At 42.3% G+C, this 16,214-nt stretch overlaps 2 protein-coding genes across 6 annotated transcripts in view; one reads left to right on the plus strand and one right to left on the minus strand.

The window, feature by feature from the left end:
• Positions 1–14,474, plus strand: part of usp34 (ubiquitin specific peptidase 34) — a 68,326-nt gene extending 53,852 nt beyond the window's left edge. For both annotated transcript variants that reach the window (XM_074629224.1, XM_074629226.1), the window contains exons 58-78: positions 866–1,034; positions 1,739–1,813; positions 2,269–2,420; positions 3,587–3,740; positions 4,337–4,381; positions 4,667–4,771; positions 5,129–5,276; positions 5,860–6,164; positions 6,804–7,133; positions 7,551–7,708; positions 7,946–8,024; positions 9,001–9,127; positions 9,419–9,526; positions 9,935–10,039; positions 10,140–10,264; positions 10,376–10,499; positions 10,599–10,678; positions 10,794–10,934; positions 11,679–11,819; positions 11,922–12,078; positions 12,814–14,474. In XM_074629224.1, the coding sequence (XP_074485325.1) occupies positions 866–1,034; positions 1,739–1,813; positions 2,269–2,420; positions 3,587–3,740; positions 4,337–4,381; positions 4,667–4,771; positions 5,129–5,276; positions 5,860–6,164; positions 6,804–7,133; positions 7,551–7,708; positions 7,946–8,024; positions 9,001–9,127; positions 9,419–9,526; positions 9,935–10,039; positions 10,140–10,264; positions 10,376–10,499; positions 10,599–10,678; positions 10,794–10,934; positions 11,679–11,819; positions 11,922–12,078; positions 12,814–13,568 (3,583 nt within the window). In that variant the 3' untranslated portion in view covers positions 13,569–14,474. The remainder of the gene's footprint in view (positions 1–865; positions 1,035–1,738; positions 1,814–2,268; positions 2,421–3,586; positions 3,741–4,336; positions 4,382–4,666; positions 4,772–5,128; positions 5,277–5,859; positions 6,165–6,803; positions 7,134–7,550; positions 7,709–7,945; positions 8,025–9,000; positions 9,128–9,418; positions 9,527–9,934; positions 10,040–10,139; positions 10,265–10,375; positions 10,500–10,598; positions 10,679–10,793; positions 10,935–11,678; positions 11,820–11,921; positions 12,079–12,813) is intronic.
• A 1,315-nt stretch (positions 14,475–15,789) lies between these two features.
• The window catches only part of LOC141764208 (protocadherin Fat 4), a 38,793-nt gene continuing 38,368 nt past the window's right edge, over positions 15,790–16,214 (minus strand). For all 4 annotated transcript variants that reach the window (XM_074629228.1, XM_074629227.1, XM_074629230.1 and 1 more), the window contains one exon: positions 15,790–16,149. The gene's annotated coding sequence lies outside the window, so the exon portion shown is untranslated. The remainder of the gene's footprint in view (positions 16,150–16,214) is intronic.

The following is a 16,214-nucleotide window of genomic DNA, read 5'->3' on the forward strand; positions in this document are numbered from 1 at the left end:
TTCTGCTTAGCTTCCTGTATCATGTTCAGTTTGAACCTGCTCTAAAAAGAACAGTTTCTTTCCACACATACGTCATCGCTCTGATGGACTGTTGAATCAGTCATATAGTGTCAGAAAACTAAATGCAGTACCTGTGAAGGTTTCTGGACAATATTAGTCAATGTTTTGTGTTGTTAATTTGCATGAAGCAAGTATATTTGCTCACTCTCATGTTGATAAGAGTAATAAATACTTGACAAGTCTCCCTTTTAAGGTACATTTTGAACAGATGAAAAATTTGTGATTAAACTGCGAATAATCGCGATTAACTATTTTCGATTGACAGCCCTAATCAAAACATCTGTTTACAAACTCTCACACAACTGGTGCTGTAGAATCCAAGTCTCATTTATCCAGCTGTATGCTCAGTACATCCCAAACACATGCATGCTAGTATATACTGTATACAGACATGTATACATGCATATATTATACATAACCACCTATTTCCTGTATATAAAGTAATTTACTACATTAATCATTCAATATTTATTTATTCCAGCACTCTTTGCACTCTTGCACTAATCTACAGAAACACTCGACTTGTATATAGACATTGTACAGTTTTTGGTCATTGTTTTTTTATATATGTATTTATATACGCAGCCATTTTTTCACCTACTTGTATGAACATAATAGTTCTATGTTTATGTTGCTCTATCTTTTTTCAGCTTTGTTGTCCTTGTTTTTAGCTTCATGTCTATTTCTATCTTCCTGTAAATTGTTCTGTGTGTATTGAGTTAGATTCGTTGGATGTCTTCACATACTTGGCCACTAAAGTTGACTCTGAATCTGAAAACATCTTTCCTTTTTTCCGGTGCCTCAGCTCCGACGACATGGATGGTCCGGTGGAGGACATCGGCAGCCGGTCCTGCGTCACTCGCTTCGTTAAGACCCTCTTGTCCATCATGGAGCATGGCGTCAAGCCTCACAGCAAACACCTGACGGAGTACTTCGCCTTTCTCTACGAGTTCGCAAAGATGGGAGAGGAAGAGGTCGGTCTGAACTTCTACTCTGAATTTGATGTTTTTAGTCTGAAAGATGTTTGTCATCCAAAGAGGCTTCATCTGTTTTGCTAACATTAATTTCAAGTGTTGTCAGTCTTCACTGACTGGTTTGGAATTGGGCTAAAGAAAGCTCATGACTGAGAGCATAGAGACTCCTGTCCACTTGGTGGCGGTAATGTACCGTCTGTGCTGTAATGGAAGCAAGGTATTTGGGCATGCAAGTTAGATGTATGACCCAAGCGAAAACCTCTGGTGCTGAGAAATGAAGCCAATGTGGGCGTGCCAAAAACTGCAGTTCCTCAATGTCCACTTGAGGCTGTCTCCAAAAGCGAGTCAATCTCCATAGACCCCCATGTCAAAGTTCCTGACTTCACAGCAGAAATAAACATCAGAAATTACAAATCGAAACAGTTAGCGATTAATTTAATAGTTGACAACTAATCGATTGATTGTTGCAGCTCTAATGTCAATATTGTTTATGAAATACCACAAAAGCTTTTTGCTTTATAGTTTTTAATCTGTTTTTGTACACTTTTACTTGAAAATAGTATTCACTTATTTCCATGTATAATGTGATTGTTTCTAAGCTATTATTATTATTATTATTATTATTATTATTATTATTATTATTATTATTATTATTATTAGTGAACTTTTGCAAGTCGAGTCATTCATCTGTTTTGTGTCTCCAGAGTCAGTTCCTGTTGTCCCTACAAGCTATTTCCATCATGGTGCATTTCTACATGGGAACCAAAGGCCCAGAGAACGTAAGTTTACACACTGATTACTTTATTTATGTTTCACAACTCACTATATTTATTTACTACAATGTTCTTATTGATTTCTATCTGAATGGTACTTTTATTTATTGGCCTTCTTTCTGGTAAATGTGATAATTGAGTCTGTCACCCTCTTGTAGATTAATGATCAGTGGTGGAAGAAGTATTCAAATCATTAACTTGAGTAGAAGTACTAATACCACACAGAAATACTCCTCTACAAAATTACACACAAGTACAGTACAGTATTATCAGCAAAATGTACTCAAAGTCTTCAGTTGTCAGTGTTATATATTATATTACTAAACCATAGACTAATGGCTGTCTTGTATTATCCCTATTAACATCTCATTGTCTTTCATAATTGTTCTTTGGCAACACATGTCAAATGTCAATAAAGCATATTAAATTGAATTAAATTGTAAATGAATGTCCTCCTTCAGCCTCAGGTGGAGGTGCTGTCAGAGGAGGAGGGAGAGGAGGAGGATGAGGAGGAAGACATCTTGTCTCTGGCGGAGGAGAAGTATCGTCCTGCAGCTCTGGAGAAGATGATCGCCCTCATTGCTCTGCTGGTGGAGCAGTCTCGCTCTGAGAGGTATGACATGGAAATGAAGGAACAAATGTTGTTCTCTTTAAAGGTACAATATGTAACTTTTCCACATTAAAAGCCCTGACAAACCAAGCCGTCAGTCGGCCGTTGGACCGTTTGGGGCCGACAGTGAGTCGGCCCCAAAGTGTCTAGTTTTTGCGGTGTGTCCCGCATCGTCGGCTCTAGTCTGCCCGTGTTGTAGGCTTCTCAGCCGATTCAGCATGTTGAATCGGCGGCGGAGCTCGTCAGTAAGAGAAATTACTCTGATTGGCTGTTCAGCTTAAACGAATCAATGCACGAGAAGAGAAACAGAAGTGAGGAAAGCAAGCCAAACGAGTAAAGTCAGAAGGACACAAACATAGAAGGCTCTTTTCATTTTTTTATCTTCATCTCATCTGATCATTCCAATACACAAATATTTTCACAGCGACATGGCCGCCTGGAATGAAGCCAAGTGGTGAGTGAGAGTGATGTGAAAATGATCAGCAAACGCCGCTTTGTTTCATCATAACAACGACCTGCATATCCGCCGTCCTTGGTCTGACGGTTTCCCTTTTTGAATGATGAATACAACTCTCCATACCAGCAGAGCGACCTGCTGGTACGGAGAGTTGTTTCATCTCACGCAGGCGCAGAACGTCCGTGCTAACTGGCCGTCTGCTGTAGTTTTTTCACTGTGTTCAAGTGCAACTTTTTGGCCAAGACAAAGGCGATGCAACAGTCAGCTTCCATCGCCGCTAGTTCTTTGATGTTGGCTTGGTGTGTCTGGGCCTTAAAATGTCTAAAAACCACTAGAACTATGTTATATATTGTGTTGAGTTGTGTACTTCAAACCTGGAGAAATCTGTAATTTTAATCAAGGTAACGGTGCATTTCATTTGGTCACCTCTCAATGGCGTCATATCCTCTTTGCGCATGGTTTACCGATTTTAATCAGCGGGTTAGTTTGTTTTGGAGAGGAGGAGGAGACCTGAAAACCCTCTAAATGATGAACACTGAAGGAATCCTAACTGGGAGAAACTGACTGCAATGAAGAAAACAACTCCCATGATCCCACGCTACTTTACAACGTCACCAAACTCCGTCTTTTGAGAAGAGCCTCTTGTGGTTTTATTTAATGTGTTTTTAATGCTGCAGAAGTTCAGACAACTCTTTCTCTTCCTGCTCTCCAGACATCTGACTCTGTCCCAGAGCGACATGGCGGCGCTCACCGGAGGGAAAGGCTTCCCTTTCCTCTTCCAGCACATCAGAGATGGCATCAACATCAGGCAGACCTGCAACCTCATCTTCAGCCTTTGTCGCTATAACAACCGTCTGGCCGAGCATGTAGGTTCATCACACATTCACACAGAAAATAACTTGATAGAATTAATTTATAACCTCTACTTAGGACTCGCCTTACTGAGTCCATCTTTTTAGCACGTTTTATTGACGCCCTTCATTCAAAAACCAAACAATGAATTATTGATGGTCAAGTTTTCCTAAGATACCACACACAGTGATCTCCATAGATGTGTCTATTATCAGAGGTGGAAGAAGTACTCAGAACTTTTACTTAATTGGCAAGTAAAAGTACTGCATTCAAAAAGTTACTTAAAGGGCCAGTATGCAGGATTTAGGGGGATTTATTAGAACTAATGGAATGTCATATTTTTAACTGTATTCATTAGTGTATAATCACCTGAAAATAAGAATCGTGTTTTCGTTTTTCGTTTTCGTTTTTTCTGCCTGAGAAAGTATACAGATTTATTTTTTTCCTGAACTTCCAGCAGTTTGAATGTAGAAAATGTTTTGGCATTTTAAAACATCAACTTTCAATGTCAGATTTTTTAAATCGGCACAAAGACAAACAGAAGTATTCGCAGCAAGTCGTACAAATAGTTGTTCTAATACTGAATGTGTAATTCTCCTCCTGACTACAGATTGTGTCGATGCTCTTCACCTCCATAGCAAAGCTGACTCCCGAGGTAAGCAGGTTACTCATCAGCTTTATTCATGCTACTGAAAACACAACAAAAGCACAACACAGTTGAACAGAAGTTTTTTTTAATCCAAGGTTTTGACATAATTGTTTTTATTATTATTATTTTTTATATTATTCAGCCGTTCTGTGGAATCATGAGTACCTTTACCTAATGCAGATTTAAGATCATTCTACATCTGTGTTATTAATGTGGCAGTCTGATTTAAGATAATCTAAGGTCTGAGAGTATAAGAAGTAGCTCTACAACAGTTTTCTTTTCTTCCATTAGGCTGCCAATCCTTTCTTCAAGCTGCTGACAATGTTGATGGAGTTTGCGGGCGGACCACCAGGGATGCCCTCCTTCGCCTCCTACATCCTCCAGAGGATCTGGGAGGTAATTTACTGTTCTACTTTTGCACATTTTGAAGCAAATAAAGTTATAATCTTCCGTTAAAGGACCAGTGTGTAACAATTCGGGGAATCTATTGGCAGAAATGGAACTGTTTTGAAAATAGTGAAACTTAACTTGCAAAATACAGATACGTAGCTACACTGGGCTTCTCTACCCCTCGTTTTGCCGTAGCGCCTTGCAGCATATAAAAAACACCATATGGACATGTTGACAATGTTAAAAACTGTTTTTCATTAGAGGGGGGTCTTTAATTTTGATCTCAGTCCCACACAAGCTAGCCATGGCATCTTTTTGTATTATTGTGTGTGTCTTCATGTGTGTTTGTGTTCTTCCCGTCAGGTGATCGAGTACAACCCGTCCCAGTGTCTGGACTGGCTGGCAGTCCAGACTCCCAGGAACAAACTGGCCCACAGCTGGGTGCTGCAGAACATGGAGAACTGGGTGGAACGCTTCCTGCTGGCACACAACTACCCCCGAGTCCGCACATGTAAGAGCCTCAACACTATACTGCAGCAGTGGTGAAACTAACCTACAGTACCCAGGGTTTAACCTGACTAGAGTTGGATGTGGCATAAAAGAACCAATTCCAGCCATTCAAGTGGATTTTAAAAATAAAAACCCTCTAATACATTTGGGGTAACATATTGAATTAAATTATTGTGTTTCCCTGCGGAAGGCAAGTGTGCAGATACACCACGGTTTATAGTGTTTTAAAAATGTTTTATTGATTTGACCAGAACTTCTATGTTTTTTCTTTGGTAAGTGGCTGTGGTATTTTATTTATTTAGTTTTTTATTTAGGATACCCATAAGATATTACCGCAGTAACAACTATTCTTAAATAAAATATGATGATAAAAAATAAAATAAGATAAATAGATATTTATGGATAACATAATTAGCCTTTTGCAGCTGTAGCTTTACGTTTGCAGATATGCAACATTTATTCAACATAAACTGAGCAGAAACTTCTTGTCGTACTTGTGACCTTGTCTTGATTAGAAGATTAGAAGGAAGCCTTTACTAATTTACAAAAGACATTCAAAATAAAACTGTCTCTCGTTCCTCCAGCGGCGGCGTACCTCCTCGTCTCCCTCATCCCCAGCAACTCTTTCCGCCAGATGTTTCGCTCCACGCGCTCCCTCCACCTGCCGACCCGCGAGCTGCCGCTGTCGCCCGACACCACGGTGGTCCTCCACCAGGTCTACAACCTGCTGTTGGGGCTGCTGGGACGCGCCAAGCTGTATGTTGACGCCAGCGTTCACGGCACCACCAAGCTGGTGCAGTACTTCAGCTTCATGACCTACTGCCTCATCTCCAAGACGGAGAAGCTCATGTTCTCTGGATACTTTATGGACCTGTGGAACCTCTTCCAGGTACATTCAGTTATTCTTCTAATATGTGTCATTTTCTTTTATTATTTACTTATTATTTTCTTTATGTATACTTGTCTTTGCTGCTAAATGTTCCAACTAAGGATCAGGAATACTGCTATACCAGCTGCAGCGCTACCTCTGATTTGGTTAAAGAAAATATTTTTATCTTTCTTTCCAACATCTCTGATGGAGAGATTAAAGCATAAATGTTATTTGTTTATGTACCTGCCATGCTTCTTAAAGTATAATCCAAAGATTTTATGAATGTGAAAAGTTCAAAGTTAATTTATGACCGTGGAAACAGCAGTCCATTTTGTAGCCGTTCTGGAGCTTTCGATCGCCTCACATGATCTTCAGCAGCAGATGGAGTTTGCTCAGTTGTTGTGGAATTGTAGATGTTAAAAAAAAATGTTGGGCTTAAAGGCTGAGGTTCATTGTGTAGTGTTATTATTTCCTTTTTGGGCTGTTTGCTGCCTCAAAGTATTTGCTTATTGATGTACTTAAAATGGCCTTTTATCTGCTTATAACTACATTATAAACCTATAGTTCATTATACAGTAACTGTTAGTTGCAGCTCTGCTATGAACACTGGTCTCTTGTGTGAAGCTTTATTCACGTTCTCGTCCTCTTTGTCTTCAGCCCAAACTGTCGGAGCCGGCCATCGCCACCAACCACAACAAGCAGGCGCTGCTGTCCTTCTGGTACAACATGTGCGTGGATTGTCCGGAGAACGTCCGCCTGGTGGTGCAGAACCCTGTGGTGACCAAGAACATCGCCTTCAACTACATCCTGGCCGACCACGACGACCAAGAGGTGGTGCTCTTCAACCGTGGCATGCTGCCCGCCTACTACGGCATCCTGCGCATGTGCTGCGAGCAGTCGCCCGCCTTCACCCGCCAGCTCGCCTCGCACCAGAACATCCAGTGGGCCTTCAAGAACCTGACGCCACATGCCAGCCAGTACCCCGGGGTGAGTGGAGAGTCTGTTCTCTGATCAGTTTCAGACTAAATGGATTCGCGAGATCAGCTGGATTTTACGAGAATCATAAGTTAACGTGAGAATTGCTACTGCGGTGGAAACGGTATCGCCAAATCTCTACCGGTGTACACATTTCTACCGTTACATTGCATATACTGTCATCTCGCCTAACCCCTACATATAGTACAATAAAATAGTACATGTGAGCCATAAAGACTATTTAAATATTCTTCATAAGACATGTTTTGAATGTGGAGTTTACCTGATATGGAGGAAGTAGAATAGCAGTTTTGTAGTAGTCATCAGTGTGAGTATGAAAAGTCCATTTTGAATCCAGCCACATTGTAAAAAACAAATATATATTTTGAAGATGATACATTTGTGGTGTGTGTTTTTTGCCCCCTGCAGGCGGTGGAGGAGCTGTTCAACCTGATGCAGCTGTTTGTGGCGCAGCGAGCCGACATGAGAGAAGAAGAGCTGGAGGACGTCAAACAGTTCAAGAAGACCACCATCAGCTGCTACCTGCGCTGCCTGGACGGCCGCTCCTGCTGGACCACGCTCATCAGGTCAGGACACACACACACACCCACACGTTTATACTGTGAAGCTTACATATGCGAAGCATTGTATGTAGCTTGGTTAATGAGAAAGTGTCTTCTATATGTGGTAATGATTTAAATGCTGTTTCTTTCTGCTCTAATAAGAATAACTATACAATATTGAGTCTGAACACGGGCACAATATCTGTCTTCAGGAGCTTCTATTATCTGGATCCTAACACCTGGTTTTGTCGTTCCTCTTAGTGCCTTCAGGGTTCTGCTGGAGAACGACGAGGACCGACTGCTGGTGGTCTTCAACAGAGGACTCATCCTCATGACTGAGGTAGGATCAGAATCAGGATCTCCTATGTACTCTAGAGATGCCGCGATACCAGAAATGTAATAGTCGATACCAATACCAGTGAAATTCCATGATTCCCGATACCACGATAAAATACCACTCCTTTATTACCGTTTGCATACTGGTTTTCGTTAGGAAGTTAAAGGGACAGTGTGTAGGATTTAGCAAAATCTAGTGGTGTGGTTGCAGTGTTGATAACTTGAGCCGCTGTGTGCAAAAACCATAGTAACGCCGTTGGCCTCACTCAGAGGCCTTCCTTACCATAATAACACTACTTTAGGAGCAACGGAAGTCAGATGGCGGCTGGCGGTACCACGGTTTTGCACTCTGCGGCTCACGTTACCACAGTTTCACAAGCATGTCGCAGAACTACGGTGAGGTCAGGTAACATAAAAACGTGAAAGGCTCTCGCTAGAGCCAGTGTTTGGTTTGTCCGCTCTGGGCTACTGTAGAAACATGACGGACTCCGTGAAGAGGACCCGCACCCTATGTAGATACGAAGGGCTCATTCTAAGCTAACAGAAACACAACGATTCTTAGTTTCAGGTGATTATACACTAAAGAAAACATAGTTATTAATATTATATTCCATTTCTGCTAATAGATCCCCTGAAATGTTACACACTGTTCCTTTAATATTCAAAATAACAAGACATAAAACCAAAACACACACACAGCATAAACAGACATAAAGAAAAAACTTTGGAAGAGAATTTAAAACTATTGGACTTTTATCATTTATGTTCATTATAAACAAAAAAAAGCACTCTGAAGAGTTTTAATTGAGCTGAATGATTAAATACATGGTGCTGAAGTCAACAAAAACACTGGCCATAATTAAAAGTGAATGTAATAGTTGTTGTAGTATTGGAGGATTTGAGGGGAAGCTCATCACAACGTTCTACAGTTGTTATTGATGTGGATAATAAGACGCTCGCTGTCCGTCTGTCCTCTGCAGTCCTTCAACACTCTGCACATGATGTACCATGAGGCGACGGCGTGTCACGTCACTGGAGACCTGGTGGAGCTGCTCTCCATCTTTCTGTCTGTCCTCAAAGCCACCCGGCCATACCTGCAACGCAAAGGTCAGATCACCTGGGAAGTTACACAATTTAGACTGAATATCTTATCTTATCTCATCTTATCTTATCTTATTGTTAAGTTTAAGACGTAAAGGGTGATGCAGTAGTATGAGAGGTGTGTTCTCCTGTTTGTTTAGTTTAGTTTATCAAATTTATTTTCATCAGGGACCATGTACAAAAATACATTTAATTTTAAAAGAGAAAAGATGCTTTGTATCAGATTTAGCGACAAGCTAATTTCCACCTGTAGTCTCTGTTTGTTCTGAGCAGATGTTTCTGTGTCTTGTCGTCCAGATGTGAAGCAGGCTCTGATCCAGTGGCAGGAGAGGATCGACTTCGCCCACAAGCTGCTCACACTCCTCAACTCCTACAGCCCGCCAGAGCTCCGCAACGCCTGCCTGGGTAACACACCCACACCCACACCCACACCCCCACACCCACACACACACACACACACCCACACACACACCCACACACACCCACACACACACACACACACACACACACACACCCACACACACACACACACACACACACACACACACACACACACACACACACTTTTTATTCCATTCCTGTTAAAAAGCAATTTCTGATTCTTACATAGTCCCTTTAATGCATGAGTAATAATAATCTAATGATAGAATATATAATAGCTGAACAGTCACAGGGGACATTTTTACACTTTTGATCATTTAAGTACATTTTCCTGATTATCATTTTCCTGATATATCAGTGATATTAGACCTTCTGAATACTTCCTCCACCTCTGGCTGTAATATTTTGCGCTCCTTGTTCTGGTTCCTGCAGATGTTCTAAAGGAACTCGTTCTGCTGAGTCCTCACGACTTCCTGCACACTCTGGTTCCCTTCCTGCAGCACAACCACTGCACCTACCACCACAGCAACATCCCCAGTGAGTCTCCTTCCCCTCCTCCTCTTCATCTAAATGTATTTTATTAATTCAAACCTTTACATGAAGGGCAGTGTCAGTGACGGTGTGTTTCTGTCCACAGTGTCGTTCGGTCCTTACCTGCCCTGCAGAGAGAACATCAAGCTGATGGGAGCCAAGAACAACATCCGACCTCCGAGACCAGAGCTCAACATGTGTCTGCTGCCGTCCATGGTGGAGAGCAGCAAGGTACGTTCAGCTGACACACACCTGTCGCTCTGTCACATCACCTGTTAGAGATTAAAACATACAGGAACCTGATGTTGGTAGTAAAGTGTGTTTGTGTGTGTGCGTGTGTAGGGTAAAGACGAGGTGTATGACCGGATGCTGCTGGATTACTTCCTGTCCTACCACCAGTTCAGCCACCTGCTGTGTCGCGTCGCCATCAACTGCGAGAAATTCACAGACACGCTCGTCAAACTGAGTATGTATAAATCTGTGTGAACTGAAAATATACTATTCATTAATACACGCCTGCATATGCTGTACATATGAGATTTCACATATCAACTCTGTCTGGCAGGCGTGTTGATAGCGTATGAAGGACTTCCTCTTCACCTCGCTATCTTCCCCAAACTGTGGACGGAGCTCTGTCAGTCACAGGTATGTCACATCTTAAACTCACCAGACTAATGATTAAATGGTGCCGTGTTATTAGCCATATTCATCCAGCTCCCTTTTTACTCCACTGATGTAGTTGTTCTTGTTGCTCTTTCAGTCTGTTCTGGCTAAAACGTGTGTGAAGCTGCTGTGTGAGGATCCGGCCTTCAGCGAGTACATCAAGTGCATCCTGGTGGACGAGAGGACGTTTCTCAACAACAATGTGGCCTACTCCTTCCTCACCTGCTTCCTGCACAAGGTACAACATACAGCCATACAGCGTTGGAGGTGGGCTCCCGTTCATTCCTATGAAAGTTGCTCAGTGGCGCATGAAGCAAAATGGCTCGGCTGCCGAGTGATTCATTGCGACGATGATTTGGATCATCCGGCGATCCTCCGCATCCATTGGGCCCATATAGTCTATGTGTCAAAAAAAAGAGTCATAGTGTAGTATGTCGAAGAAAGCCATGAAAAAGTCATAGTATGAAAAAAGTCGAAAAAAGTAAAAAAACAAAGAGTACAATATGTCGAAAAAAACTTTTCATTCCTTTAAAAAGAAAGAATAATCTGTGAAACACGTGAAAAAAGTGTCTGTTGTTGTAATACTTATTTATTTAATCACATATTTTTTTATCTGTTCAAAATGAACCTTAAAGGGAGATTTGTCAAGTATTTAATACTCTTATCATCATGGGAGTGGACAAATATGCTGCTTTATGCAAATGTATGTATATATTTATTATTGGAAATTAATTAACAACACAAAACAATGACAAATGTTGTCCAGAAGTGCGTGGAGAAATTAAAACTCACCTGGAAGAAAACTTGAAAACTGAAAAAAGAAAGAAAGAAAAGTAAATGATCACCTGAATTCTCTTTTCTCACTTGCCTCTCAGGTGTTTCGTAGTCCAGTCTGTATCTTTGGGAATAATAATCTAGATGGTGGTACCATAGCAACCCTTTGTGTTGTGTTGTGTGTGTGTGTGTGTGTGTGCATGCGTAGGTCCAGGTGCTGTCCGGTCCCAGCTGCTCCAACCTGATTGGTGTTCTGGTGACGAACCTGCTGAGTGAACAAAGCAGCCTGCAGCCTGAACTGGCAGCTCATCGCCTGGAGCTCAGCAAGACCAGCGGCCTGCTGAACGCCGTAGGAATACAAACACACACCCACACAGACCAAACAGCAGCACGCATCCTCTGTTTCAGACTGAAAACTCAGTGTGTGTGTCTCTGTCTTTCTGTGCATCAGGACCTGAGGGCGTTGGTGTTGCTGCTGTCCGTCCAGCCGCCTCAGACCGTCGACCCAGCCCTCTGCCCCGCCCTGCAGGAGCTGCTGGGTCGCTGTCGTGTTTGTGTACAGCAGCGCAGCGCTCTGGAGTTAGAGGCCAAGGACCACAAGGCCAAAGGTATGACACACAAAATATACATACAGAGACAGTTTCAGACTCATGACATGTGACGAGGGCTGCTGGTGGTCACAGCGGTAAACACACTCTGCAGCCTGCAGTTCAGTGTATCCGTCTGTTTCATCTAAAAGACACGTTGAACAAAGAAAAAAATAAACCTCACTGCAACGACATTTACTGCCGCCTAGTTAGGGATGCACACATGCAACTTTTTGTAAAAAAATTAACCTTTTTAATGAAGCACCAAATTGGTCAAAACTTAAACAGGAAGTAAAATTCCAGTATATAATGTGTAATGTTGATCGGCCCCATTGTCACTGATATCCGATCCAGCTATTTGAGTCGGTGTCGGCCCGATATCCGATCCGGTATTGGTGCATCCCTATGTGTAGTATTTACTGATGCACGTTGGGTCTAATGAATGAAATGCAGGGGAGGAAACAAGTCTGAACTAAGACGGCAAATCAAAGGCAGTGCAGACCAGATCCACTTCTTCTGCTCTTACCCTTCACAATAAAAGCCCTAGTCATATAATATTCGCAGGCGAGTATATTGCATTTTCGTCTTGTTTATTTGTCACGCCCCCGGTCTGTAAAGATCTTTATTGTGAACAGTTTCAATTGCAACTACAACCAACTGAATGAGTCGAAAAACACAGCAAGTAAAGGCTTTGAATTATCCATAACTTCATAATTATAATAACAATTCTCTGAAATTCACTCTCTTCTTTCACAGCTGAGGACGAAGGGGCGACCCCGGTGAAGCGGCGGAGGGTGAGCAGTGATGAAGACAGAGCTGTTGATGCAGCGGCGCCACTCTGCGTGGCCTCCACCTCTTCCTCCTCGTCCTCTTCCTCCTCGGCCCTCCCGCCCTGCAGCGAGCCGAAGACAGACCACCAGGAGGCGCTGACGCCCACTAGCACCTCGGACACGGAGACACGAGACTCCTCCTCGCTGATCGACCCGGGCACCGAGCAGGACCCGCCTTCTCCCGACCCCGCCCCCACCTCCTCTGGAAACCTGGACTCCTCCCCCAAAGAGGAGAAGATGGAGGCGTCTTCGTCGTCCTCCTCCTCTTTCTCCTCCTCCTCCTCCCTGCTGCAGGAGACGGGGGAGGGGTTTGGGCAGGGGGAGGAGCCTGATCTGCCGCGACACGTGGCGGCAGGTGACGAAGAGGAGGGGGAGCAGCGGGAGGGGAGGAGGGGTGAGGCGATGACTGCCCCATCAGAGGAGGTGATGGAAGAGAAGGAGGCGGGCTCTAAGACCAGCGGTAGTTCGGCCCCACCCCTCTCAGAGGACGCTGCCTTCCCATCAGCCCTTGGGCTAATGGGGGAGGGGCCAGAGGGCTGCAGTGGCCCCGCCCCCTCCTCCTCACAGGCATTTCAGAGCGCCAGCCCCCCACCCGACATGCTGGACATGCTGTACAGGACGGTGGAAGCCACCATCGCCATAGTTACCAAACTGTCCGTTAAGGGCCCGCCCTCGTCATGACATCATCAACTCACAGCCGCCATGAGATCTTTAACATTTTTTTATTTTATTTTTTTCTCTTTGGAAATCTGAATTCTGCTCAGAGGAAAAAAACTTTTTCCCGTTTTTCGGTTTCTTCTTCTTCTGCTGTTTGTGTGCTGCTGTCCGTTGCCTTCTGCTGATGTTCAGTCGGTCGGTTTTTCTAGCTTCAGTGGCGCTCGCCGTGTCGTTTCGCTCTATAAAACTCCCGACTCCATGCATAGCCGACCCCCCGTTTGACAAATAAAGAAGAAAAACACAAGAAGTCGTACAAAGCTATAGCACATTTTTTTCAAAGGGCAAAAAAAAGTTTTGTTTTTTTTGTGTGTTTTATACTGATTTGACTTTGTTTTGGAAAGTGATTTTATTTGTTTGAGGTTTGCTGTAACGGGGAAAGGTTTACAGAACTTTTGTCTCCTGTATGTAATTTAATTTTATTGCATTTTTACTGTGTATAAAAATGGTCGTCCTCTGTGCCAGTTTTGTACTTTATGAACGAGGCAAAAGAAAGTTGCCTTGACTTTTTCTGTGGTTTAATTATCCAGAAACTAAGTTTACCTGTAAATTAAGAGAACCACAAGAAACTTGATTCTGTAAAGAATCCTCTCTAGTCATTGCCTGAAGGTGTATATGAAAACTATATAAATATATATATAAATATCTTTATATATATATGAATATATAAAAGCGGTGCTTTATTTGACTGGTTGTAATAAAGCCCCCCCCATGTTGGACCAGCTGGAGCTTTTATTTTCTTTACTGAAATACATTCCATAATCTATTGTTTATTTTCGCTTCTTCTGCTGTGTTCTGATTTTCTTCTGATTTTATTTTAATAGAGAATAAATTAATAAAAACGGTTTTAATATGAAGACTTATGAACTGAAATCCATGTGGAGCTGTGAGGTTTTTTGTTTCTTTTCCTCAGTGTTTGTCTAATGAGAAAAATAGAAGTTTTTTCAGGCTGCAGACGTTCACGTCAGGGTTTCTGTCGTGGAGACGTACGGGACGCTCTATGGATTACGAAGTCTGGTACGTGAAAATGTAAGTACAGAATAATATTTTTTATATCACACTGGGGGGAGGGGGGGGGGGGGAGAACAGGTTGTACCGTCATTACCGATGGGAGTGGGTTTTATTGCATTTTAAAGTGAAAATGTGTAAATTTCTGCCTGACAATGTGATGAAATCAACTGTATATCCACAGGTATACAGTATCTGTCTTGCATAAAACGTCACATTAAATTAGAATGCTTGCGGTGATAGGCTAGGAGCAAAACCATACATAGTCCATTTTTTCCTAGATCTGGTTACAAAAAGGATTGAATGACGTTATCATTTGACTGGAGAAATTTCGATGCTACTTGGAACTGGGTTATTTCGGTTGATATTTTAAAGGTACTGTTTGTAACTTCTTACACGTATGAATCATTGCGGGTCGGTGTCCCATGCGCGCTCGCGTGTGGCTACGCTGTTCAGACTCAGACTCCAACGCAAACTACACGGAAGCACCAAAACCGCAAAGTTATATCTAGTGAAGCCCGTCTTGCAAAACAGAAGACACACGGGAGACCGTAGCTTTGGTCTCCAGGGCCGGAGTCTCTGCTGTACTCTGCTCCTCTGCCTGCCTGCCTTCACTCACACACCGCGCTCGTTCTCACTCGCTCTCTCGCTCCACCTCTCACGTGCATGCGCACACACTACACACTGCTGATGAGTTAGTTTAGCTCTGAGAATATCTAGGGAATGTACAGTGGAAATTGTGCAGAATTAAATGCTGCAGCTCCTCCAGACCAACAGAGGTTTCCCATGTCTTGTGAAGTGACGGGGCTCCGCAGCGAGTAACGTTATCGTCTACGACCATAACTCCGGTGTCTCCCATGTCATCTACTGTAGGTAATACACGGACTATGGATAAGAACCTCATACAACCGCACTTCAAAACACCCGAACTATCCCTTTAAGTAGATAAAGAGAAATCAAATAAGGATTATTTAACTGGTTTATTCACCTTTTATAATCCATTAACCACAGCCGGATTAATGTAAACATGTTATTGTCAGCAATGTGAGTAAAGTTTTGAGTTCAAACGCTCCGTATTCAGGACAAACTCATCACTGATGTTCTGTTTACTTGTTATTAGAGGAGGCACAACTACAATTATTTTCATTTACAAAAACAAAATCCCAGAACAGCAGAAAGTCTTTGAACTGTTTTGCACATTTATTCCGTACTTTGCAAATATTAGAAGTAAAATTCCAGTCATACAATTCAAATGTTTTGTTTTACAGATGATGGTGCTAGATGGACAGTTTAATGTGCCAGTGTTACTGCATAGCTGCATTCATATTATTTACATTTATCAAATTAAGTGCATCAAAGAAAAGAGGAAAAAAGAATAAAGCCGTCTGAACACAAAACAAAAATGTGACATTTGATTTCCATTAAATTATGAACATGAAAGATCAGCTCAGTTTGAAGGCCATTTTACAGACAAAAAAAATGACCTAATAAATTGAAATAACACTCAATAGATTGATCATTTAACATAACTGCAGTAACTCTTTAAAGCAATTCAAATGTGTTTGTTCCAAAACATTTTGCCCAGTATCAAATCTTTTTATAAAC

Source organism: Sebastes fasciatus, chromosome 3 (assembly GCF_043250625.1).
Source record: "Sebastes fasciatus isolate fSebFas1 chromosome 3, fSebFas1.pri, whole genome shotgun sequence".
NCBI classification, from domain to species: Eukaryota; Metazoa; Chordata; class Actinopteri; order Perciformes; family Sebastidae; genus Sebastes; species Sebastes fasciatus.